Below are 25,509 nucleotides of genomic sequence, written 5' to 3' on the forward strand. Positions count from 1 at the left end.
TCAGGAACCACATGTTGCCATGTAATTCAGTGTTGCCGTGTAATCTCCACTGGCAGCCGTATTGACAGGCTGAGTGTAGGCTCCTGACAGATAATATGTGCTGTGGGAGGCTTTGTGCAAAGAGGCAATGCTCCAGCCTCCTCTGCCTCTGTCCAGCCCAAGGTTAAAGATATTACAAGCAGGAATCTTCCAGGCTTTCCTTCTGTCACAGGGATGACTCCCAGTCTGCAGTGTCCCAGTACAAGAGAGCAGAAATCCATACAGGAATCTCGTAGCCCTTACAGTTAGGAACCATTCAGCTACAAGAAAAGAGAAGCACTGCACTTCAAATATTTTGATCATTTAATTATTAACTTTGGTAAGAAATCCAGACCAAGAGAAACAGCACGTACCCATGATTTACATTCCCATCTGAAAAGCTACTCAGGAAATAAGTGAAAACTATGGTTGAGTAATGGAGGCAGTGGGAGCCACTGTTACTGAGAGTAGTAGCAGTATCTTCATAAGTCAAAGGTATGATAATGATGGTCCCAGGGAAATCTACAGGTGTGCAGTCCATGTGGAACTCAGGTGTTTGCTGGTTTGCTTCTGATTTCAAAACAGAAACCAGGACTTGAGCACATTTTGTCCTTTGGTATGTGAGGTATCTAACTTACATGAACAGGTCCATTTTTTGCACTTCTCCACAGCAGAAATCCGCTCTCTGCAGAACAGTGATTTAGATTTTCCTCTATTTTTTGCCAGTTGTGTAATTTTTAATCTGAAAATACTGTCATAGAATAATAATTTAAGCCCTCCCCTATCCACTGGCAGGTTTCACAATTTTTTGGATTGTGATTTTACAGGACCAGTTGGGGACAGAAGGATCTCAGCAAGCTGGAGTCAATCCTGATGCTTCAGAAATTCTGCAAGTCAAGAGAAGGCAAATGCAGCTTTATCAGAAGTAAACAGAAACATGACATAACATAAATAGATTTTCATCTTGTCCTGCAAATCCTGTAGCTTTTTCAGGTTTATGTGAAACACAATAGATGGCATTTAAGAATTTTTGGTTTAAGAGGTAACCAAAACATTGCAATTTATAACTGATCTTTTTAATTTTGTGTGGATACTTTGTCATTTCTCACTGAATGTATTACAGATTCTGCTATTTATTTAAAGCTGTAAATGAAATTAGTACTAGATGACTGGCAGGCTCAGCTTTGTATCATGGATGGTAGAATATTAAATAATTTATAATTAATAAATCAGGTGACTCTTATTCCATGTTTGTAATTTTTGGAGATTTTTATGTTCCTGGAATATTGACACCGTTGACCTAAGGGAATACAAAAGCACAATTCAGGTGGTTTAAGAGATGAACGAGTCAAAGGCCAGTGGGAGAAAAGTTATCACTGACTTGCCAAAGGCAGGTCTTCTAGCAGACTCAGGGAATCTGTTCTAGACTATCAGGATGGATTCAGGTCACAGTCAGTTCTTCAGTTTTTTTCCAAATCTTCCCAAGTGAAAAATCAGAATTACTCTTTGCAGTAGTAAAAACTCAGAATTACTCTTTGCAGCTATTGACAGATTAGGTAGCTGCTTAGAGAAGGTTGTAAACCCTGGAATTCAAGTGAGAATGACATCACTATTTTAAGAAAATGGCTCTTCACAAACAAGTCTGTTCTTTATATCCTTATTTAATACCAATCCTGTTTTTCAAATTTCTGTGCAGAATCATTGGGCAAAAGTTACACAATCTGACAGGTACATCTTATGAGAACTCTCAAATTATCCAATGACTTTAGACAGATTTTTTAGTAGCATTTAGTACTACTAGCTCTCACTGGTTAAGGACATATAAACCATTGTAGATCTGGAGCATAGCATGTCATTATTCTCCAGTCAGGAATAAAGTGGGTGATTCTAGCACTGAAAGTTTGTTTGGTTTATCAATATGAAATGCATCACTAATAAAATTTGTAGTTATTTACTCACAAAATGCTTTTAAAAATAATTATCCTGACTGATCCTCTCTCCTCAGGAAATTCCAATGGCTGCAATTTTGCAAACTCAGCCCCATGGTGATTCTTATGTGTGTGAAAAATGGTACTGGCTTTAAGCGCACACACCGATAGCTTTGAGGTGTCAGGGTCCAATGAGTGGAGAAAAAACACATGTTAGAGAGGAGCATGAGGAGAAGAGGAAATGTCTGGCAGCAGCTGAGCTGGGAGAATTTTCACAGCTTGAAAAGCAGATCTAGAAACATATCAGGCCCTTTCATTGTTTGGGGAAGAAATGGAGTAGCTTTACTTTCTGATCTGTTCAGCTAAAAAATGTGGGCTTATTTCAAAGCCCACAACAGAAAAACTGTCACTGACATTCTAGCTAACACTCTTAAGGCTATTTTCAAGATGGTGATGTAGGATGCCCCATGTAGGCCATAAGAAAATATCAGCCATATTTTTTGTCAAAGACGAGGCATTTAGGGAATGAATAAAACCAGTAAAACTCTCAATCTTACTTACCATTTGTCATTCCAAAGCTCTCTCCTACTGACGTGACCTTGATGAATCCTGAATTACAGCTTTAATCCAACTGGCAAATTTTGTCACCTGGGTATAAACTCCTGGCTTGTTTTTTAACCCACATCCCTCTCCCCAGCTCACAAGGCCATATACGTAGTAGGAGCCATTTGCTACACAAGTCAGTGGGCCTCCAGAGTCTCCCTGAGGAAGAAAAGCACACATGTTCAAAGTGTGAAGCAAAATAGTAACCAAAATCAGAATGCTTCTCTCATCACAAGACTTTGAAGCTGTAATGATGGTTTTTTTCTGACAGATGTACCATCAGATGCTGCTTAGCCCCTAAGTGGACTTGCAGTTCTGTGACCAGGTCAAATGATACCGGACTTTTTGGCCGTAAGTTTTAATTTTTTTCCAGTCTGTGACATAAATCTGACAAGGTCATATGAAATTTCCCAGGTGTGAAAGTATCAGGAATTCAGAGCCTGAACTCAGAAAGGTAAAGATGGGATCCCTGGCATTAATGAAAACCCAAGCTGTCTCACACTCCTCAAAATAGCCTGAGTTGCTTACTTGCATTTTTTTTTGTTTTGTTTCTGATTTCTATTGCAAAATATGCTTTACAGTGGTAATTTTCACCTTAGAAAGTGTTGTCCAAACTGTTTCCTACCTTTCAATGGTATAAGTATGAACTTGTTTCACATTTGTGTTAGCTGTAATAAAGAGAATCATCAATACTGACTCCTTGCAATCTTAGCTCTGATAGTGAAAATCAGATTAGAATTGGCAGTCAAGGTAGAGGCCATAACAAAACTGAGGAAAAACAAAAGGAGCAAGTTTTCATGTTATTATGATAAACTGCCTCAGAAGTATCTTGATTCCACAGATCTGCCTGTAGGTGACACTGGCAATATTAGCTCTAAGGATGTACAGCTCAAAGGGTATTGCAGAAAGGCTGTTGAAAAACTGATGTGAGAACAGGTACATATGCAGCACATTGCCAAAGTTCTGCACAGCCTGACTCTTTACACAAAAAAAATAGTGTTTAAATACAGAAAAAGCCACACACCTGACAAGAATCAATTCCGGGTTTCCGAAGACGTCCTGCACAAAACATGCTGTCATCCAGTTTGTCTTGATGTAAGTTGGGTTCATTGCATTTCCTCTGTGAAATCAGCCTGACATTGGCATCTAACAGCTGATTGGATGGGCCACCTACAGGATGTGCACCAAAAAAATGGAGTCACTTTCTTCTCATTCCTGTCATATTCAAAATTTGTCTTTTATTCAAAATACAAGCTTGCTGGGCAAAAAGACGGGATGGGGGAAGAGAAGGGGGGATGATGCATGTTCTAGCCTGGGAAGGAAAGAACTGTCTGGCTGAAATAATGTGCTTCCAATGAGCTGGAGCATGAAGTTTCAGTCAGGACAGAGTGTTTGTCTAAATTAAAGTTAAGTCAGGTATTCAGAATTTGGTTCCAATCAGCTCTCTCTGTGTAATCCTGCTTTTCCAAGGTGCTGGTTTTCTGCAGCTCCCAGAGGTCCCCGTGGGATTTTGAGCTGCTCAGTGCTTCTCAGACTGGTTCTATTAGATGCTTTAACATGCAAGCTAATGAAACAGATGAAAACTGAAAATCATACAATATTTAAGGGCAATGATTAATTACAGTGAATCTAAAGACATAACTTGACATCTAAAGGCAATAGCCTTAGTTTCAAAATACTACATCTGTAGATAATTAAAGGTGGTTTATAAGTTTGGTTCTGCTTGAGTTTCAGGAAATATTCCATTTCTGCAGTGATTTCCTGAAATGCTAATAATAGCTCTGCTCATAGAAGGAGCCATTTAGTTTGAACACGTACAGGGTACTTGATATTCTTTGTTGGGGGGAAAAGCCATAAAATCCCCCTTACCCTTTTAAGAGAGACTTTATTTGGAGCTTTAAAAAAAGTCCATTAAATTCTGTTGGTGCATTCTGATCAAATGAACACACTTGTCTCTTGTGCACTTCAATGGGAGTTATGTGAAGGGAGAGTTCAGTCCCATGGATTGTATTAGGCTGTTTCAGTCACTAAGCACTAGGACTCCTACTGCAGCCTCAGTGACAGGTTTTCCTTCTGCTGCTTCACAGCAAAATATCAATCAGAAGAACATGAGAAAATGCATCTTTCAGAAAATTGCCATTATCATTTTTTAAGCATAAAAATTTCTCCCCTTAGGATTTACCATGGGCAAGAAAGGTTTTTGGATAGAGCTGGTTGAATTTGAAAAGCTTGGAAATTTTTTTTTATTTTTCAGTACATCTGAGGGTCCAGATGCTGCTTCCAAAAAGTTTTATCCTACCCAATGGGCTGGAAAACCATGTGAAAATTCCTGTCTTTCTTGGTGCTGTCTTGAAACACACAAGCTATATGATAGCCTCTCTTGATACTTCTTTGCTTCTGTAGCTGGCTTCAGATAAAACCATGACATGGAGAGTTGGATGGCAGGCTAAAAAATTCATCAGGCATCTTATCAGAATTCTAACAGGTTTGGTTGATTTAGCAGTTAGAGATTTCTGCTAATGAGTAATTTGTGTGGCATGGCTTAGCTGAATTTATTTTTTAATTCCCTGTCTTGGTTTCACCAGTGTCTAGATCCTCATTTGTGTCTGGAAATTGCTACTGAAAGTAGCAGCCCACCTTGCCACTAGAGTACCCACCAAAATCCAGTTAGCCCACAAGTACCTGTCTCTGTGTCACCCCATCCAGCAATGAAGCAGGAAGTCCCAGCAGGAAGGAAGAAGTCTGGGAGACATGCTATTTTCACATACTTTGTTTCCACTGCACAGTAACCATCAACAGGCTGCAGTTTAAGCAGTGCTGGAGAGGAGATAAACAATTACAAAAATATTTGGAGCTAATTTTGATCCCTAACTATTGTGAGCAGTTGTTACCATGCCAAGCTGCATAAACCCAACCTCCCATTTGCCTGCCTATGCTGGACCTGCTCCCATTGTTTGGCTCCTCCTGAGCAGTGACTTCTGTCTGCCCATCACAATTTACATCCCGAGATTCAAGCAGGTCTAAGTCAAAATTTGGCCTGATTATTTGCAGAGCATAGCATCGATGAGAATTTTACATTCACTTTGGTGGGAGAGAGGCACTTCAAACAACAAAGGTTGGAGGTGAGCCATGTGAGTATCAAATAAAGGATTTACCAATATCATTGTATAGGGCATGACCCGTCTCCTCTCTGTATTTGCCATGTAAAATTACTTCCACTGCATCAAATATTTGCTCATGATCCTCTTTCTTCTTGAGGTTTTGTTTGCCAAGGGCTACTTGGATCTTTGTTTCTAGGTTTCTGCGGAAAAAAAAAAAGTCCTTAATGTATGGACATTTTTTATCAGTGGGGGTGCACTTTTAGTAACAGGAACTCAAGATATTTCTTTCTATTGTAAAGCTTGGCCAGAAGATTTCCTAAAATCATTATAGGAAGGCTTAGATAGGAAAGTAGCGGTATTGGAAAATGCATGTTCTCTTAACTTGTTGCAGTCATGAAATAAAGTGATTTTAACCTGCAATCAGCTGTAATTAAGCTGATTTTCTTTCCCTTTTAGGGCAGAGTAGCAGCATGCACACAGTCTATTACTGTGGCAGTGATGACGAGGGGCAGCTCATGTAGCCATGGCAGTAGAGTTGCTTGCCAGTGTCTGAGTATATTTAAAATTATATGTGTTGAAATTATTTCCAGTGTGTAATTTACCTGTTTACTAGGGTGGTGGTTTCCAACTGATTCAATACAAATGTTGGAGGAAATGTAGTATTCTAAGCTAGCTGACACGGAAAAAAATTAAAGCTACACACATATTTTGACTGTTTTGAAGAACTTAATTCTGATGTAATAGGTGATGTTGCTTATGGCATCCCAATATCTCCTGAGGTTTGCATAGAGTTCTTCTTTTACACATTGCAAAATCTTCCTACTTTCCTCCTTTTTTCCTGTCACACAACTTTTTGCAGCTCATTTTATGTAAGTGGTGCCTAAGTTTGTTATTTCAGCAAGCACCATTTTCAAGTATATAAACATTTTTATGCATGTATTATTTTTTTTCTGTCCACATATATGTTTTCCTTTCAATTTGACTCCCAGCAATTAATTTGATTGCAAATAATTTTGATACCAAACTGCCTTTACTAGCTATCCTGATTTTTATACATTTGTCTACCATAATGACAGGACATGCACTTACTCAAGGCAGTGTGCAGCAGTAAGAACCCAGCATGATTTAATTAGCACTCCACCACAGAAATGTTTATTCCCATCTGCAGTCTGTATCTGCAGAGATGCCATCCAGGGATGTTTTCCAGGTGTAGCCTTGGATCCACCATAAATCTTCTTGAGTGTCCTACGAACTTCTGGTTGTCCACATGTTTGGAATACTTCAGGGGGGTCTGTAGGGGGTTCTGTTGGGGTCTCTTCAGCTGCATTGGAAGAGACAGCAGATGTATAATGCAGAGTTAATATCAGACTGGAAGAGTTAAGCAGCAGGGAGTCCCCTACTGCTCTAGACCACCTATGTGCTACCAAATCACTTGATTCTAATTCTTTACCTGCGCAGAGTGAAATATCACAGTATTCCCAATCCACTTCATTATTTTTCCTGATGTAGCACCAGGGTTTTTCATCCTCATCAGGATTCCTGAAGGGAACAGTTGAGAGAATCAGCCAGCAGGAATGGGGAAATCTCCATGAAACTAGTGAAGGAGCTGAGGATTCTAAGGGAGAAGCTTCATGTTCCCATATGGGAGATCAACAAAAGATAGTATTTCATAAGATTGACAAAGAAGATGCCTGAGCAAGGCATACAGTACTGCCATATTACTATTGCCATGTCTATTCCCTATATTAGCCATAAGAAAAATGTGGGACTGGTTCAAAACAAAGAGGGCAGCTCTGGAAGCCTCATATCAGCATGATTAGAGAAGGTATCTCTAATATTCTGGTATTTTATGGGCAGGTAGTGTCTAAAAAGATGCAAGATTTTAACACCATTAGTTTCTCAAATTCATGAGCAGTTTGTCCTCAAGGATCTCTTTGATACAGACCTCTACAGATGCGTCTTCAAAATATTACCTGCAGAAGTTGTGTTCCCCAATGCCATGTGTGTCAGCATCCTCCATAAAGGCATTAAAAGGATGGTCCAAGAGATGGTGGGAATTCCAGTGCAGGCAGGTCCTGCCATTTTCTGCTTGGTTCACTCTACCTCTGTAAGTAGAGGAGTCCTCTTCATAACAATCATTTGGTCCTGTAGAAAGAAAATGACTGAAATGAACTTATGAAAATGACTTTTGTGTTGTTCCTTGCTCAAAGTGGTTCCTCTTCCTTCCTTTCCTTGTCCTACATTCATTTTATGGAGGATCAAAAGTACCTACTGGACCAAGTAATTATGTTCCATATTGTGCACAGGCCAGAAATTCGAATAATGTCCCAACATCTGCCCATCTTCTACCTTGACTGACTTTAAATGTCACTCATCAGAAGCAGTCCCCTCAGCCTGGGGAGTCACAGGCAAACAGGCAGGCATCTTTACTACATCAGATTTTGAATGTTTAAGGAAATCCTGACATTTCTTCTCTTTGTGATGTATAACCTCTGAGGACTTCTGGACCTCACTAACCACGCACCAGTGGGACCTTGCCAAAGCACACTTAGAAAACACCAAGATGGGAACTCTTTCAAGCCCCTTTGCCAGAAGTAGCAGCAGAAGTCAGCCTCTTCCCCTAACCCTCTCTCCAAGGTCCCCGGTGCACCGGTGTAGTCAGGCTCTTGGAGCAGTGACAGGAAGTCACCACAGGATGCTACAGCAATAGCATCAGATGGTCTGGCTGCAGGGGGAAGCAGCCCCTGCTCCCTGGAGGTTCACTCCTCCCCCTGAGGGGCTGTGACATACCGATCTCGCAGAATCTCCCTCTGAAGGGTTCAGGGCACTTGCAGGTGAATTTTGATCTGTATCTGTTCCGTATGCAGGTGCCTCCATTTTTGCAAGGGTTTGGTCTGCACTGTTTGGATGCTGTCAATGTGGAAAACACAGAACAGCCTTGTCAATGTGCTGAACACTACACAGACACTCACATGCCCAGTGGAAGCTGGGGAGAGCTCCCACTCAGCCTGTTGGCTTTAAGTTCTCATGAAATCTTGTAAAACACATATCTCTGGGGGTTTTACCAATGACTGAACCACCACCCTGCAAAACAAGCATAACTCATCACTGGCCAGTGATGGATGGGAGCAGCAGCATTTCTAGGGCAGGACCACCCTCTGCAGTGAGTGATTTCCCACTGCAGACTGGCCATGGTGCTGTCCCCACCACAATTCGTGCCCAGCCGAGTGCTCACCACGCTGGCAGGAGGGTCTCTTGTAGGGAGGCTTGCAGCTGCACTTAAAATAGGGTGGGGTTAATGTAATCAGGCAGTCACCAAAGTGGCAGTTCTTCTCCAGACACATGTCCTCCACTGTGGAAAACACACATAAAGTACATCATCAGCATTTGTGTGTGCACAGGAGCTGTGCCCTTGCAGGGATCACAGGAATGTTCCTTCCCTTGATGCTCTAAGGAAGCTTTCATTTGGCAGATGTGGACTCTGGGTCTCACTTCTTGTTCGCAGCATCTATGGCAAAAAACCAATGAGCAGCTCCCCACTGCCCACCTTGCAGGGCATAGAGGAGCACTCTCTGCACTCCTGAAGTTTATTTCACTGGATGCTCTTTGGACAGACTTTGGCCTGGATGAGGTCCTAAGAGCTATGGACATGAGTGCTCCGGGCTGTTCAAGCACTCAGCTCAACAAACAGTGGGTTTATAAAGTTGCAACAATAGCATTACCTGCCAAAATGAGGAGTGTAGGTTAGCAAAAGAGCCATTACCTTTTTCACATGTAGTCCCACCATATGGCTTGGGGCAGTGACAGCTGAAGTCACTTCCCTTGGCTTCACACGTACCACCATTCTTGCAGGGGCTGGAGTAGCATGAGTCTGTAGAGGTAAGGATGGAGATCTTTCAGCATCTCAACCTTCATCACATGCTCTTTCTTCTTGCATTTTGTGGTTGCCAGAGTCTGTCTTCCTGGGCACAGCATCCTCTGTAACAAGTGCTGTGCTTGTGCATCAACTCAGCACCCACAGGAGTTTATTTCAAGCTGCAGTGGCTCATAGCTTTGGGTCTGGACATCCTCTACCCCCCTATTACAGAGCTGTAATGGGGCAAGTTCCTTCCTTTAATCAGAGATAGATTTGTCTCTGTGGCATTGTCTCTGGACTGAGTCTGCCTTCATGGACTGAGTCTGGAGTGATGTGGATTTGGCAATGTCCTGTTCAGAACATAGCATTAAGTCTCCTCTGGAAAAGCCACCACTACCATTGGACTCTACCAAACCTCTGGGTGGCTCTTGCCTAAAGGGAGCTGGCACATGCTAAAGTCACTCATGTGCTGTTCCTTACACAGTGCTTAATATCTCCACTGCAGTTCAGGCTGCCAGGAGCAATTGGTACTGGAGAAAGTCCAAAGTCAGCTCTGCTGCTTTGTACCAGGGGATAACTGGGAGAGTGTTACAGGCAACTTCCCTGGCTTCCCATTTTGAGTCCCTTGAGCAATCTCTAGCATCCTTTCCTGTTCTCCTGAAGTTTAGCAAAACAAAAAATGAAAATGAAATAAAACGTCTGCAACTGATAAAAGAAGAAAAAAAAAAAAGAAAAAACCTGCTCTACATTTGGTTCCTAGCATAAATACAGAACATATATCCCATGAAAACAGCAATTACATCTTACAGTGTCTATAGACAAATAAGCCTGTGCTTTTTTGTAGTAGCAATCAGAAATGTTCTGCATGATCAGAATCCAGCCTGTGAAACCTGGAGATAAAACACAGGATCCTTACAAGGGAAATACAAAGAAGAACATTGCAAACAATTCTCCTAACTCATCCCTTTGATGCAGGCATTTCGAGAGCAGGCTGGCAGCCAGGCCTGCCACACTCATGCTTCAAGCACGGGGTTGAGATTTTACCCCTTCCTTGCCTTCCTGCCCACCCCTGACAGGTACCTCTCCTGTAAGTGAAGTCGCCTACAGATGTCTCCATCCAGCTAAATTCCTCCGAGAGCTCCTGCTGGAGGTTGGTGTCCTGATTTGCTTCTGTATAGTAGTAGTTCTCGTAGTTCTCATAGTCCTCAGTCTCATCTGCAGGGAGGGGTGAGAAGAGAGTGAAAGAACAGAGGATTAAAACTGGAACAGGAATTAAAATTGGAAGGAGACAAGTTGTGAAAGAAGTTATTCCTGAGATACTTTTCCCTTTCAGCTGATTTGGGATGTCAGTGGGTTTAGTAACCATCTTGAGGACCAAAGATGCTGTTCAGCTCTTCCTCGGCATAGACAGAGCTCACCTGAGCACAGCTGGCCCCAGTGCTGCCCTCGAGGATGCTCCTGAGGGGCACTGGGGCTCTGGCTGCCCAGGTGGCTCCAGTGGTGACAGCCAGGATGCCCCAGAGGGAATGCAGGCCAGGGTCTCCAGGCAAAGGCGTAAGGAGTGTGGTACCACAGCCAGGACTGACAATAAGGCTGGCACCAGCACAAAAAGAGATTTAGGCTCCTATAAGAAGAAGAGATTTTCTTTGTCCAGCTGCTTTGCTGACTATCACCGCTGCTGCAGAGAATGAGGCAGGGCCTTCCCCAGCATGGAGGCCCTGCTGTGTGAGGGGACACAGAGTCCCATCCCAAGAGCAATTGGGGGAACAGTCATCCACCTGCACGAGTTTGTGACTTCTCACCCACAAAGCAGCCTTTGACAGTGAGGGCCTGGCACTGCAGCCATGTGCTGGCTGAGGAGCCCATCCCTGCCTTGGCAGCCGTGGCCTACAGGGGCCGGAGCCCTCATGGACCCTGCAGGGAGCGCGGCTCTGCCAACCACACAGGGGGTGTTTGATTAAAGTGGACTGGCGGCTCCTGCCACAGGTACAGCTCTTGCCAGTGGAAGCCACTCCAGTGTTTCAAAGACAAGCTATGGTAATGAGCAAAGCTAAGCTACGTACAGAGACATTTTAAAAAGCTCTCCCCTAGGGCCGGACCGATGGCCCCATGGATAATGCTTTGCCTTGAACTGATTATCGACTGCATTATCTTAGTTTTCTCTCCTCATTCATTCACTTGCAGCCTTTATCTTTATTCTTTCTTTGCTTCTGAAAAAAAGAAAGAAATTCCACGTTTGTACAATGGGTGTTTTATATTTCATATTAAAATAGAACCGTCTTTTTTTCTTCTCTTTTTTTTTTCCTACATGCCAACTCTCGTTTCTCACAAAAAAAAAAAAAATAGAGGAAAGTTTCACCTCATTTATTGCTATGTCAAGTCAAGACTCCTTTTCCTCAGCTCATTATTTCCACAGGAGCCGAGTCTCGACTATGTGCAAGTGTTGCAGAAGTGTACGCCTTGCTGAGGAACAGAAGGATCTTGCTGAAAGATAAGGACATTGTCTACACTGAAAAAAATTAAAATTAATGTGATGTAGTTAAGGAAGAAAAACAAAAAGGAAGTTTTGCCTGAAATGCAGCCTCCAAGTTCACTTTGTTGGAGAGGAGATTTTGCAAACGACTTGAGGTTGAGGGAACTGTCTGAAGTAGTCTGATTTTGTATCCCCTGTTTATTTTCAGAATCTTAGAGGGGCATTCTGGCTTTTTTTCCACAGATGCTGTCTGAAGGATGGGGTATCCCTTTTTATGGAAAAATATACCTGCTTAAAGTTATGAAGGATGAACAGGGGAGCAACGGCTGAGAAAGGCACAGTGCAAACATGCCACCATGCTTTACAGAGGACTCTCCTGAGTCAACAGAGGAAAAATTAGTGCCCTGAATGAGGACAAATAGCTAAGCCATTGCAGAATAATCTACCCTGGTTTTTAAGCCAACTGCTCTGTGTGTGTTGTTAAGAAATGACACTACTGTAATTTGACTTTTGTTTGGCATGATTTCTCAGCAACAGATTAATCATTTATTAAGAATACTTATGTAATTACTTGACAGGTTATGAATGATTTTTGAGTTCAGCTGTTCTGTAAACAAGATGGCCAAGATGTAATTCACAAGGTTTGGGGGCACAATCCCCCATGTACACTGATGGGGCAGTTCTGGGAGAGGCTATAACACACCTGCTGAGTTTGGCACCCAGCTGCGCTTGAGGAGGGCAGCTTCAGGTAGCCAGGGCTGAGGTAAAGCAGGCAACCCTGGGCAATCCCCTCAAGGGCTGGCATTACCATTACAAGAAATTTAATGGCCAAGGAATGGAGTTCAGGGTGCATGTGGAAAGGGCTCAGAAGACATGAGCAAAGCCTTTTGGGTACCCTGTCCCCCATGTGGATATGGGAGTCAGGAAGCTGAGGCTACTACCTAGGAGACCAGCCAAGGCAATGTAAGAGTGCAGCAGATCTGAGAAATGACCAGCGTCCCTGCTTTTCCCATTGCTATTCCTCTTCATGAAATTGAGAAACAGACATAGCTCCTCCAGGTCACATGAGTGATATTTCCCACCTCCCAGCTGCTCCAGCTGCATGGAGCAATGAAAAACAAAGACCAGAAAACCCTCACTGGGGCATATGATATCAAACTAAGAGATGTCTTCTTATTTATCACTGTTTTGACACTAAATAACTATTTGGCTTCCACATCTCTTATTTAAGAAGTGCTCCCATTCCAAATTTTTAAATTATTCATAACAAGCCATAGGTTTAGTAAAGCAAAAACAACACTTTTTTTATCTGAGCACATAATTAAAGCACAAAGTCTGATACACTGGTTGATTTAAACATATTACTAAATCAGAGTGTTCGTTCTTTGTAAGTGCTGGAAAACCTTAACATGCTTAAAAAAGCAGTGATCTGACATTTGTCACTGAAATGTGACTATTACATGAAATTAAATTAGACATCCTGCATGCAAATTTTCAAAGAATAACTTTCCTCTGTGTAGTACAAAAAATCCCCCCGTAATTGATAGACAGAGATTGACTTTTAAAGCTTCAAATCAGCTTTGAGGTCTGGGTGATCTTTTAAACTGTGCAAGCTTTCATCTGCAGTTTTTCACATTGCCAAGAGCTGTCAATCAAGCGATGGATTTCTGATCAATATCCCCTTGTTCATTAGCTGACACGGGCTCTCTGTTACGGAGAGAACAGATACCCCAACGCCGACAGTCACACTGGTTTCAAAACCTTCCCTGGATCAAGTGATGACTAATGTTCCAAGTGGGAAAGTGATGCATTAGGATGCCATCGGGTGACCTGAATTGCGAGGTAACTTTGTTGGACTGCAGTTGTCAAGATGAGTGATGTGCAGAGTTAAAGCCTATTACCAACACACATCAAGAGTGCCAGAAAGTACCCAGCATTTATTCAAGCTCTCTGAACCTCTGGAGACTGACTGAAATCTGGCCTAATTTAAGCAGGATGAGTTTTCCTACCACCCCCCTAAATACTTTTTGTCCCCAGCTCTGAGATTATTGCAGTGTTATTTTTATGAGGCTGAAATCCTGACTGTATTTTAAATAATGAGATATTCCCCATTTACTTCTGCAGAGATGAGACCTCACAGTATTTCCTCCCTTCCAAGCAAGCTGTGGCTGGGAGTAGCTGCAGCTTCAGAAAGAAGGGAGACCAGCTAACAACAAAGCCAGAAAGCCTTTCAAATAGTTTTGTGGCTGTTACTTAAAAGCAGTTTTGCAGCACTTTTTTCCTCAGAGGGATGGATGCGGGTGAAGGGGAATCGTGATGGCTGAAGGAGTGGAAACTTTAAGGGGGATGGGGAGAAGAAGATTGTGGGAACAGTGGGGGGACAGATGTAAGGACCATGCACCATAAGGCAGGGAATGAGTTAAGAAATTGTTAAAGCTACCATCAAAAGGCAGATCAACCAGTTTGCACAAGGCTGTGTAACCCTGAATCAAGTGCATGACTGTGATCAAATATTTGCAGAGCCCAAATACTGAGCTCAGACATAAAAATGATTTGGAAATTTGTTTTCTACACACAAAACAGCAACATTGATTTGGGCACTGCTGTATGAGAGATAAGATTTCTGGTTTAACCTGAAAGCCCAAATACCACTGAAATGAACAGGAATGCAAATGAATAATGGTATACTAACATTCACCATATTTTTTTGAAGGAAAATCAGCAAAATTATTGTGATATTTAATTAGATATGCATTATAAACTCAGCCATTGAAATCAAGAGAAGAAAGAGCAGAGCTTACCTGCAAAAATACGGAACTTTTTAATAAAACCATAATCTTCTACATGGCCCACATAGACTGTGAAAGGATATACAAATCCTCAAACATCCTACACATCCTCACACAATATTCATCACAGCTTTTCCCTTATCAACATCTTAATGCGACACAGCCTTTAACGATTTTTACTTGCATGGGCTTGTTTCTGAATCTTCTAGCACTTGCGGCAAAGCCTTGCAGAGATAAGTTCCACAGTTAGTTGCATGCTGCAGGGGAAAGTCAGCCTTCATTTATTTGACCTCCAGTTTTGATCCCCAACTATGGTCTTTGTTCGTCCTTCTGTGAGGTTTGCAGCCCAGCACCATGACCTCTCCTCCAGACCATTGGCCACTGTCACCTACTGGTCCCCAAAGCACAGGAAGGCAGAGAGTGGCAGAAAAGTCATGGTTTGGGACAGAATTGAGAATTGCAGGTGTGGTCCAGGAGAACCCTGGGATCAGCTGTATGTTGGTACTGCTGCTGTACCTCTGTTTTTGTTTGCAGTGTGTCAGACACACTCCTGGCTGGGACATGATGCACTGCTGTCTCCTGCAGCACACATGGAGGTCTGAAAGCATTCACCATATTACTTGTCCAAAGTCAAACAGACTTTCTACTTGATCACAGACCATATTTTAAGCACAAAAAGGCTCATCATGAAGTTAAAATAATTCTGCACTGGGCACTAGGAAAGGGTCTTGATGAACCAGGTTGCCAGCCTCTCAGTTTTGTGGCAGGCAGAAGTTGAAATGATGAAACTGAAACCACTTACCTTCCATCGTGTTGGCCCAGAGGAAAGAATGGGTAGCCTGCATGAGATAATAAAGGTCAGAGAGTCATTTTCTGGTTAAAACGGAAACCAGCACAGAGCTTTGCTTACAGCACAAAGTTCTGTTTGCCCCTAATGTTGGACATCCAGATAAGGCTGTTCCCCCCCACACACACTTTGGAGCCAACTGACCTAGATTTTTAGAGCTCTTTCAAAAGGGTAACAAAATGTCAACAACCCACCAGAGAGGTCTGGCTTTTCCAAGAATACCACCTAAGCTGCTGGGCTGGTCTGATTTGGGGCAAACATGACCTGAATGGGTTAAGTTTCCTCTTTGCTTATGAGGTGGTGGCAAACTGATTATTTGTCCAACTTCTCTGAGATGCTGACAGAGACCACACTCCAGCTGGCTGCCAAAGCTGGAGGCTGGGCGGTGCCTGGGCATGGCAGAGTGGATGTTGGGCAGTGCAGCACGGCCCAGGACCTTACACCTGGTGCGCCCAGTGGGACCTGGACCCCTGAGCTGGAAGGCTGTTAACAATCTTTGGATGTAGGAGAATATTTCTGGCACTCTGTGTCCCACCTCCAACGTGGGGCTCCAGCCTTTCCTGTTTGACTCATGATCAAGGGCAAGCAACAAAAGGGAACAGAAGAAGAAGGAAAACAGCTCTTAGCCTTTGAAGAGTGTGAGTGAGGTTCGTCTGAAAGGAAAGGCACTGACTTTACACCAGGACGCATCCCCAGCGTGACAATTTCCGTTTGCTTTTCCTCTTGCTCCAAATCCCAGCTGAGGACAGGATTACCTGCCTGCAGTGAGGATACACATCCTAACAGTGGGTGTGAAGGAGATTTGAAGTGCTATTCTTCATCCCTCACATAATTTTAGGGAGTAAAATGCATTTCCAAACAATTTAACACACATAGCAAAGACAGCATCCACATGCAATTATTATGTGCACCTCTATATTGCTACAGATACAATTAGTTGTAAATATATGCCCTGTTTACTTGCACATTATACATTGAAGAGAGACATTCTCAGATAATGCTGGTTAAGACTAAGAACAAATGAATCAGAAGCAATGAATAAGAAACAGGACAAAATAAAAAGCTTAGAATTCACATTTGTGAATGTTTTCTGGAATATATAAATGAACTTTTGCTTCAGGCGCCTTTGCATCCCTCTTGTGTTTGAGCCAGGGAGAACAGAAACTCCAGTTCTCCCCTTCCCCACTGACTTTAATGAGAGCAATGTCCCCTGAGCCACTCAGCAGAGCCCCTTCCCAGGTGCATTTGAGTGAGCCACACACATACAGAACTAAATCCTTTGCAGCTGGAAGGACACACATCCTCACACAATTGCCCCTCCTGAATGAGTGTGGAGATGATGGTAAATGAGAAGGCTGTAAGAGCTCTGTCCTTGGTGTATATGTTTCTTGAGTGCAGGTACAGCATTCGTCAGATCCTTTGCCAGACCCCAATGGAGACCACATAAAGCAAAGGTCTAATTGCTCTATTTACAATTAGTGATAGCATTCATCCATAAACACAGACCAAAACAAACTCTGCAAGTGTACTCTTCTCTTTTGGAGGATCTGATGAAACAAAGAACAAGGAAGAAGCACTGGGAGCAGGATGATGCAAGAAACATTTCATCTCACTTTCCAGCTCTCTGTGCTGCCCGGCTGTCATGTTTGCCTTATGGGGTTGGAAAGGGTTTGGCTCTGAAAGGTTTGACTGAGTGAGCTTGTCCCTGCACTGGGGGCAGCCCTTGGCACTCCAGGGAATGCTGGAGGGTTTCAGCCCAGGCAGAGTGAGGAGCACCAGGCTGTTCTGTGCCTCAGTTTTCCCAGCTATAGGGTGGAGATCACTTTCACAATGCTCATACCCCGAGGAAATAGGAAAGATGAGAGATGATGCAGCATTGTGCTACACTACTTTCTTTCCTAGGCTATTCATCTGCTGCTCTGTCCAAACATGGGTAGAGCTGACCACAGAAAGGTAGGTACCCTAAACTCCCTCTTGCAATAAAGTGGTGCCCTCATCAATGTGCAGGTTTACAGTATCACACTTCAGAGCAGGCAATGGCTTGGTGGCTGGTGACTGAGTCTCAGAATTTGATTCCTGCTTTTGGATGAAAGCACTCTGTTGCCACAATATAAATATTACTGGGAACAAAGGCTTCTGGAGCACTCAGCATAGAGTCCAGGAGTTAAACACAATCTTTACTGAAGGCTCCTGCATCTCCTTTTGTGCTGCAGCTCTCCCTCCTCGTGTGCCTGTCACAAACTGCAGCAGCAGAGCCACAGGGGGCAAAACCTCTGGCAGAGCTGACTTCTCAGCACGGAGAGTTCTCTCCTCTGTCCTGGGGTCCCCTGGACCACTCACCAGCCCACACTGGTTTTGAAGCAATTTCACCCCTGCTAGCCAGGAGAGGGCCAAATTTTCACTTTTTGACTCATGGCCTGAAGCTTGCCATGGTGGTGTGCAGCAGAGGAGGAGGAAGAGCTCACTCCTTCCCTCCTGTGTGCTGGAGCTCTCCCCTTCATCCCCTCCAGGAGAGGATGGGGGATGCAGGATGGGGGATGCAGGATGTTAGAGATGGATACAGAAGAAGAAGGGGTGCAGAGGGTGGGCGTTCAGGAGGGGGCTGCAGGAGGGAGGCAGGCAGGGGCAGAGCAGGCAGGGCCTCCTGCCTGCAGTGCCGTATTGCTCGTGGCCAGCAGAGGAGGATCTTGTCCTTCCGACGAGGTGCAACACTGAGCCCAAGGAGGAGCAGGATTTGAACAAAAGGAAGGGGGGCGGGGGGAGAAGAAATTGGACCGTGGGCTGGTTTCACCAAACGGTCTCCTTGCTGCAGCTCAACACCGATACTTTGTGTGCTCTCTCAAGATGGAATAAAACCACTGGATTCTGTTCATAGCAGTTCTGCAGTGATGAGGGACAGAGCTGGAAGAATTTGCAGAGAGCAATTTTAAATTTTACTACTTCAGGCTCATAAAAAAGAAACCCTACCAAAAAAAAAAAAAAAGAAAGAAAGAAAGAAAGAAAGAAAGAAAGAAAGAAAGAAAGAAAGAAAGAAAGAAAGAAAGAAAGAAAGAAAGAAAGAAAGAAAGAAAGAAAGAAAGAAAGAAAGAAAGAAAGAAAGAAAGAAAGAAAGAAAGAAAGAAAGAAAGAAAGAAAGAAAGAAAGAAAGAAAGAAAGAAAGAAAGAAAATAACAACAACCCCCAAACAGTAAAAAGAAAAAAAAAGAAAGGACATTTTACATAGGTACAGTGCACTGCTGACTATGGAGCCAACTACATTTATAGGTCTCCAAGACAAAAATTGCGAAAATCAAAATATCCTAATTTCACCTGGCCTTTGTTGTATTTTGTCACTGTAAAGATTAGCACTTCACTAAAAGTTCATTTCTTCAAAAAGAAACTTGAAAATTTTGCTAAATAGATTTTGTACTAATTACATTGCACATACATGATACATGCAATGTTTCCATTTCAACTCCTAAAGAAATTGAGGCCAATGAAATGTAATAGATTCAAACAGGAATGACAGAACCATGAGCTTTCTTTATCTCAGGATGGAATCCTATGGCTCTTTCTCAGACAAAAATGTCCAGTTAATCTCTAGCAATTCTTTCTGAACAAACCCAGAAAGATTTGGCCCCAAATTCAAGGGAAGTTATTTATGGCTGCCAGGGCCATTCTGCAATTGAACTGTTTATTGTGTCTTGCTATTGCTACCTCTTATTGCAGTAAAAATGAATCACTAAAACACAAAAGCAGGTGGAGAAGGAGAGCAAAAAGGTGACAACTCAGGGTTATGATGTGAATTTATATGTGTGCAAAATAGACTTCCAGAGAAAACAGTGAAATCACTCAAGCTTGCATGACAGAGTAGCAAGAGAGACAAAAACTAGCACTATACATACACAGACTCTGCAACAAAGCACTATAAGAATTCCAGTATGAAACTGCATTGGTAGGATTTGGCTTTTTCACTCAATTGCATAAAGTCCTGCAAATTCTCCTGCAACTTGTCATGAACTGGCCTCTGTGGCAGAAAAACAAAGATTATGCTTTCATTTGTTCATCTGTGCAGTCACAGCTTTGCAGCCATGAAGGAGGTGGGATGGGGTTGAACTGGAGAATGAAGATGGATATTTGATCAACTTCCATCCACAAGTGACACAAGCCATGAAGGAGCCACGAGGGCAGACACAGCTACTGCCTGCTCGTAGTGAACCCCTTGATCCTGCTGACAACTCTCAGTAGGAACCTTTGTCTGGGCTGCTTGCCAAAGGAGGAGGGAATCGACAGTTCTGATGCTCTTACAATCGGCCAGATTTTTGCCTGCAACCATCTTGGGTAGTGACAGTCTTTGAACTTCAAGGGAAAGTGGCTTTTCCAGCAATGACATTGTATTTCTCAGCCAAGGCCATGGCTGCAGGATAATGAAAGCAGGGCATATTATCATCTGGAGCACACATGCAACACATGTTGTGTTTTTAGCCTGGGAAACCATTCTCTGAAAGGATTCCACCAAAGCCTCTGAGTTCTTCACTTCTAACAAGACATCTCCTGCCTTCACACTGAACTGCAATTTGTGCATCAGACTAAATGGTGTGCTCCTTATCAACCAGTCCCAGAGTACCCAGAGAAGTTCACACTTAAATCTTTATTTTGCTGATTATTTAGTGGTGAACCTTTCCCATGGTAGCTACTCATACAAAACCCACAGGGATCCAAAAAAAAAGCAAGACCCTTCAGAGGCGCCACTGAAACCAGCTTGGTCCTCTGCTCAGGAGTTACCTGCTCCCGTTTTCCAAGAGATCAAAGTTTCCAAATTAATCTTTGCTCTGTGAGTGGTGGCCTGGTAGCAGCTGGATGTTTTCAAAGCTCACTGGTGATTGAAGTGCACTCGTGCTCCCAGGTGAAAAATGGGGTCAGCCTAGGATGCCACAGCACAGGGAAGCTACAAAATGTGTTTCAGGGGGCTGCAGGAGCCAGCTAGTCACACCAACAGAGTGCCTGTGCTATCAAACACTCCTGCAGCCAGTCCTGGGAATGCAGGTTATACTGCTAGACTTAAAGCTTATGCAAAGTCATTAAGTCCCTTTAGTTACACGGGATATCAACCTGCACGCTGCAGGGCATAAGCTGATTGCCTTGGGGGGTCAGTGAGGAACGCTTCCCTCTCTGAGAGCACCGTGCAAAATTAGCTGGGGGCGCTCCCAGGGCTTTGTTGCTTTCCTGCTGCATCAGGTAAATTTAGGAGAGCACTGCAGAAGTGCATTACACCTTATGGGCCACAAATCCAGGAGGGCTTGGCAGCATTCACTTCTCTTCACAGTGATCAGCACAGCAGATAGTGAAGCCCTGTGTGCGTGGTGCAGCCCTGCAGTGAGGGTAAGGGAAGCAGCAGAGGGGGTTTACAACAAGAATGGATCCCTTGGGGGTCAGAAAAAGATGTTAGACAGACTTGACTTCGGAACACCCCAAAATGTCGGTCTCCAAGCACCTGAAGCAAGGAAAGACCTGCACTGCTGGCAACAGTGGGCCAAGAGCTCTCCATAGGCCCTTATGATAAGGGTTTCTTTTTTACAATTGTTTGATCTTAATGTGATACTTTTATCCTTCCCTTTCCACTACTAAGTGCACTTGGTTATTGGATTGGACAAGGCTTGTGATTTCAAAACACTTTCCATCACAACTAAGTGGACATCAATTTTTTGAAGTCCCAAAATATTCAGTGAAGAGCCACCTCTGCTACTCTGACCCTTGCAAGCCTTCCTCCCTGCTGCCAGGGATGGTGAGTTTGCAGGGATATCTGATACAAGGAAAAGGCCTGATCTGAACACTTGTAGATTTAAAAATAACTTTTTTCCCTGCAAACATGTGCTGAATCACTTTAGAGCACTGCTAAGTGGGAGCTGCAGGCTGGTGTATGGGAAGAGCTGTCACTGGAGTGTTGTGGGATCCAACTTCCTATTGTCCTATTCTAGACTTCTCTAGCCCAACTCAGCACAACATTTAAGCATGGCATTCAAATCTGAGTGCATTCCAGAAAAGTTGCTTCAGTACAAGTCTGGATAACTGAGGATAGGCTCAGTTGCAGCAGAGTTCTTTGGCTTTCTCTTTGAATTAATAAATTAATTAAGAAATACTTAACAATACAGTACCTTGATGGCAGGCACATTTCTACTACAGTATCTTGCTGGGCAAAAGTGGAATGAAAAGCAAGGGTAAAAAACCCAACCCAAGAAGACCTGCCATGTCTGAAGACAATCTTTGGTGCAGTTGCAACACAGATGCTAAAGTAAAGGACGAAATTCAGTGCTCACCATGCAGCTTTATGCCTTTTATGGAAATAGTACACATTCATGCAGATGGAACCAGTTTATTTTCAGGTAGTATGAAAGAACTGAATGAAAATTTTCGTTTTCGGATTCTGCTCCAAACCTGTCAGATCCATGGATGCCCAAGTATTTTCTTGTTCGATTATCACTGACTCAGCATGAACTACTGCTTAAACCCATGTTTGATTTCTGCTATATTTCACCAATAATATTTGTTAATCATCTTATTACTTCTAAAAACAGATTTAAATAAAAACGATAGTTCTAGAAAAGGATTAAACTAGTAATTTTAGAGTGTTTTCTGTGGTTTCAGAAAAGTGCATCTATTATCTTTTCATTCAAGCTATTTCAGTGCAACTTTTTCTTCAGGATAAATCATTAAGACAAATATATCCTCTCATAACTTGTTTGTCATGCAATGGTCACATCATGGCAACTCATTCCCTCTTTTTTTTTTTTTTCTGGGATCCATGCCAAGTGCTAAGCCAGAAAACCTTGTTATATTAATTATGAAGAAAAAGCATGTTTTATTAAAAACTAGCCTGCTGAATATTCTGTCGTGCTACTTTTCAGTGACAGCAGAATTGCTTTTGCATTTCAGCAATGTTAATGAATTTTCAGGGGCAGGGGGAGATATACTCTACATTTTCCATAGCAATTTTTAAAGCAAAGTTAGATTAAGACTGTCAAAGCATTGAATCAATCTAACACTTAGGACTCATTAGAAAGAATCTGGGCAAAACTTCATGTTGTCTAAGACTGGCCCCATATCTTCCTAACTGAGCATGAATTACCACTGCCCAATTCATGATGAGCTTATTGGTACTAGATGGGGTTTCCACAAAGTCTGTAAAACTGGCATTTAAGTACCCTAGAGCTGATCCCCTCAGTAAGATCCTGCATCCATACTGGACCAAGTGTGGCATGGGTCGTGGTAATACACTAATTATTAATTACTCTACTGAGTTATGAAAATCACTGATCTCAAATTCCAGACTTTAAAAAAAATCCATTAAACAGCCTCACTATATATTTTTCCCAAAGAATTCAATTTAAACACGTCAACATCTGAATTTTTGCAATGTATTTCAGTAAATATGAACCTGTACACATAGGAAAAGTCACTAAGAAAGCAGATGTTTTCAAGAACTTCAGATTCCTTCATGAGAAAATCTACTTGATTGCTTGGAAGAACAAAAGAAATTTTTTTTAAACTGACTTTTAACTTTCCTTTGATTACAAGTCATTCTTCCAGTCTTCTTTAAAGAGGAGATGAATAGATGTAGGAAAGTATATCAAGCTCTGCCAGAGCAGAGCTCTGGTCACCCCTAGCTGTGTTGAATATTTTGCCATTAACCTTCCTCCCACATTAGCAGCAACGATAATTCAGTCATTCAAAACATATGGCTGAGGGAATTTCTACCTTTTACAGAAGAGTTTGCAAAACTGCCAAGGCAGGGCCTACCTGACCTGTTTAACCAGACATTTAGGCCCTTCAGAATGAAGACTGGAAATTTACAGTGAGGGAGGTGAGTCAGTGGCACAGGTTGCCCAGGGAGATGGTGGATGCCCCATCCATGGAAATACCCAAGGCCAGGCTGGATGGAGCTCTGAGCAACCTGCTCTAGAGGAATATGTCCCAGTCCATGGCAAAGGGGTTGGAACAAGATGATCTTTAAGGTGCTTTCTAACCCAAAACATTCTATGATTTTAAGATGAGTTGCCCATGCTGCAGCCCAGGGTTTTGGAGCATTTCTTAGTGCCCAGGGCCAGGAGAGGGACCATGCTCCCCACCACAGACCACCCGGAGTGGTGTGGCCACTCAGTAAACTCAGGAGAGCCATTCCTAGACACTGTTAGATGTCTGCTTCAAAAAAAACCCATGGGGCTCCCCTCTTATGATGCATTAACTTGGTCACCTCAGTGGCCTGAAATGCAGATACAGCAGAGCTACCACACAGAAAGAAAAGGAGAATAAAAACATACTCACACCCAAACATGTGGTCCCTAGGAGAATAACCAGTGGAAGAACCTGAAGTGTCAAAGCACTGTTAGCCATCCTTGTTTTTTTCTTGAAATTAGTTTTTTCTTCTTGCTTATGATTTTTCAGACGAGTCAGAGTCTTTTGAGGCTGAGCTAATTCAGTGCAAATAATTAACCGTGCTTCAAATATTGTTTAATGTTCAACAGATTGCCCTGATCAAATAATTACATCCTGTCCAGATAATCACTGTATTGACCACTGGCAAATGTTTTAATTCAGTAAGTAACAAGGATGGGAACAGTTTAAATTAACAATAAAAACAAGCATTTACCTTGTATTAGAATTATCTTTCATCTATTATTTTAAATTGGAAAAAAGTATGAATCATACTTACTTCTCTCTCACCTGAAAAACATTGAGATCTTGTTACATAATATATGATTTTTAAGAGCATCAAAGTGTGTTATTTGATTATTTTCTAAATTTCAAATGTGAATCAGAGTTCATGTCCTCAAGATTTATTCCACTAATGTGAGAACCAGGACTTTTTTTTTTAATAAAAAAATCTAAATTCTTGAGTAACCTTTATTGTCCTGAGGCTGAAGCATTTGTAACAATGGTAGCAACTCAGGAAATCAGAGAATTTCTGCAAGAATAAACAACCCCCTGTAGCAGAAATGCTGACAAACTTTTGCTGATCAGATATTGTTTGTGCTGCATGTCACAAAAACAAATGAAGTGACCATTCTTTCTCCAAGACAGTTTAGAACCTGAAAAGGCAGAAAGTGATAAAAATAGTGTTCACATATTGAAATATAAGGAAGAAAGCAGTGAAATCCCAAGGGCTTAAAAATTTCCCGTCCTGAATGTGATTCTGTGGTGAAAGAAACAGTTGTGAGTGCTTGATTACAGAGGCAGGTGCTGAAATTTGTATGCCAGAGAACTTTGTTTCTGATGATTCCTTGCTCTGGAGCATGAACATACCTAAAGGAGATTTCATACACCAAAAAATACACAAAGAAATTTGGTATCCTGACTATGCCACATGTGCATACCTTGAGCAGGTGCCTACAAGCAATATGTGTTTGAGTCAGTATGTTGGTGGCCAGCCACAAAGAGAAGTTTATGAAATTCCAGATTCTTTAACTAGTTAGAAAAACAAAAAGATAAAAGGAGTTAGATAACACGTGACTTTATGTAATGTGTCCTTGAGTAAGCTGATTTGCACTGAATTTTAATAGAGCCCTGATTCATCAAATCTCAAACAGAATTAAGGTATGGACTGGATCCTAATAACATCATGCTTTATATCCATGAAAGATAAATTAAAGGATGCAAAACTGCTATTGACAAACATTGATTATATGTACTTTGATGGACTTTGAAGTTGTGCCAGATGCGTCTTATCAGCCCCGGAAGTTTTCTTTTAAATCTCATTGCATAAGGCTTTTACTTTTTAATTATTTTTTTCCTCAGCCTCTTTGATCAAGAAAAAATGTAGATCATATTTGTGTGATGCTATTTCCTATGCATTTTAGTTAGATATGCCCTTGTGCACAGCTCATGATATGTAAAAAAATGTTACATGGCACCTAGTGA

The 25,509-nt window shown here is 42.3% G+C and overlaps 2 protein-coding genes across 5 annotated transcripts in view; one reads left to right on the plus strand and one right to left on the minus strand.

Annotated features, from left to right (window-relative positions):
• Window positions 1-1,261, plus strand: part of NRAP (nebulin related anchoring protein) — a 48,206-nt gene extending 46,945 nt beyond the window's left edge. For all 4 annotated transcript variants that reach the window (XM_059476823.1, XM_059476820.1, XM_059476822.1 and 1 more), the window contains one exon: window positions 846-1,261. In XM_059476823.1, the coding sequence (XP_059332806.1) occupies window positions 846-947 (102 nt within the window). In that variant the 3' untranslated portion in view covers window positions 948-1,261. The remainder of the gene's footprint in view (window positions 1-845) is intronic.
• HABP2 (hyaluronan binding protein 2) lies at window positions 325-24,035 on the minus strand. Its single transcript, XM_059476824.1, has 14 exons — window positions 23,917-24,035; window positions 15,571-15,607; window positions 10,587-10,721; window positions 9,414-9,521; window positions 8,886-9,002; window positions 8,441-8,560; window positions 7,624-7,795; window positions 7,101-7,189; window positions 6,740-6,971; window positions 5,705-5,850; window positions 5,232-5,366; window positions 3,574-3,719; window positions 2,508-2,708; window positions 325-905 (listed from the first exon to the last, which is right to left on the minus strand). Exons 1-13 carry the CDS (start codon window positions 23,983-23,985, stop codon window positions 2,532-2,534), a joined length of 1,683 nt encoding a protein of 560 aa, XP_059332807.1. The 5' UTR covers window positions 23,986-24,035; the 3' UTR covers window positions 325-905; window positions 2,508-2,531.
• Window positions 24,036-25,509: the final 1,474 nt, after the last annotated feature.

This window comes from Ammospiza nelsoni, chromosome 8, assembly GCF_027579445.1.
Source record: "Ammospiza nelsoni isolate bAmmNel1 chromosome 8, bAmmNel1.pri, whole genome shotgun sequence".
Taxonomy (NCBI): domain Eukaryota; kingdom Metazoa; phylum Chordata; class Aves; order Passeriformes; family Passerellidae; genus Ammospiza; species Ammospiza nelsoni.

Coding starts and splice junctions, on each gene's coding strand:
- HABP2 (XM_059476824.1), bottom strand. CDS start 23,985: ATGGCTAACAGTGCTTTGACACTTCAGGTTCTTCCACTGGTTATTCTC. Junction 10,722..15,570: donor CTGGGCCAACACGATGGAAG/GTAAGTGGTTTC, acceptor CCCTCCCTGCAG/ATGAGACTGAGGACTATGAG. Junction 7,190..7,623: donor GGGGAACACAACTTCTGCAG/GTAATATTTTGA, acceptor TGTTCCCTTCAG/GAATCCTGATGAGGATGAAA.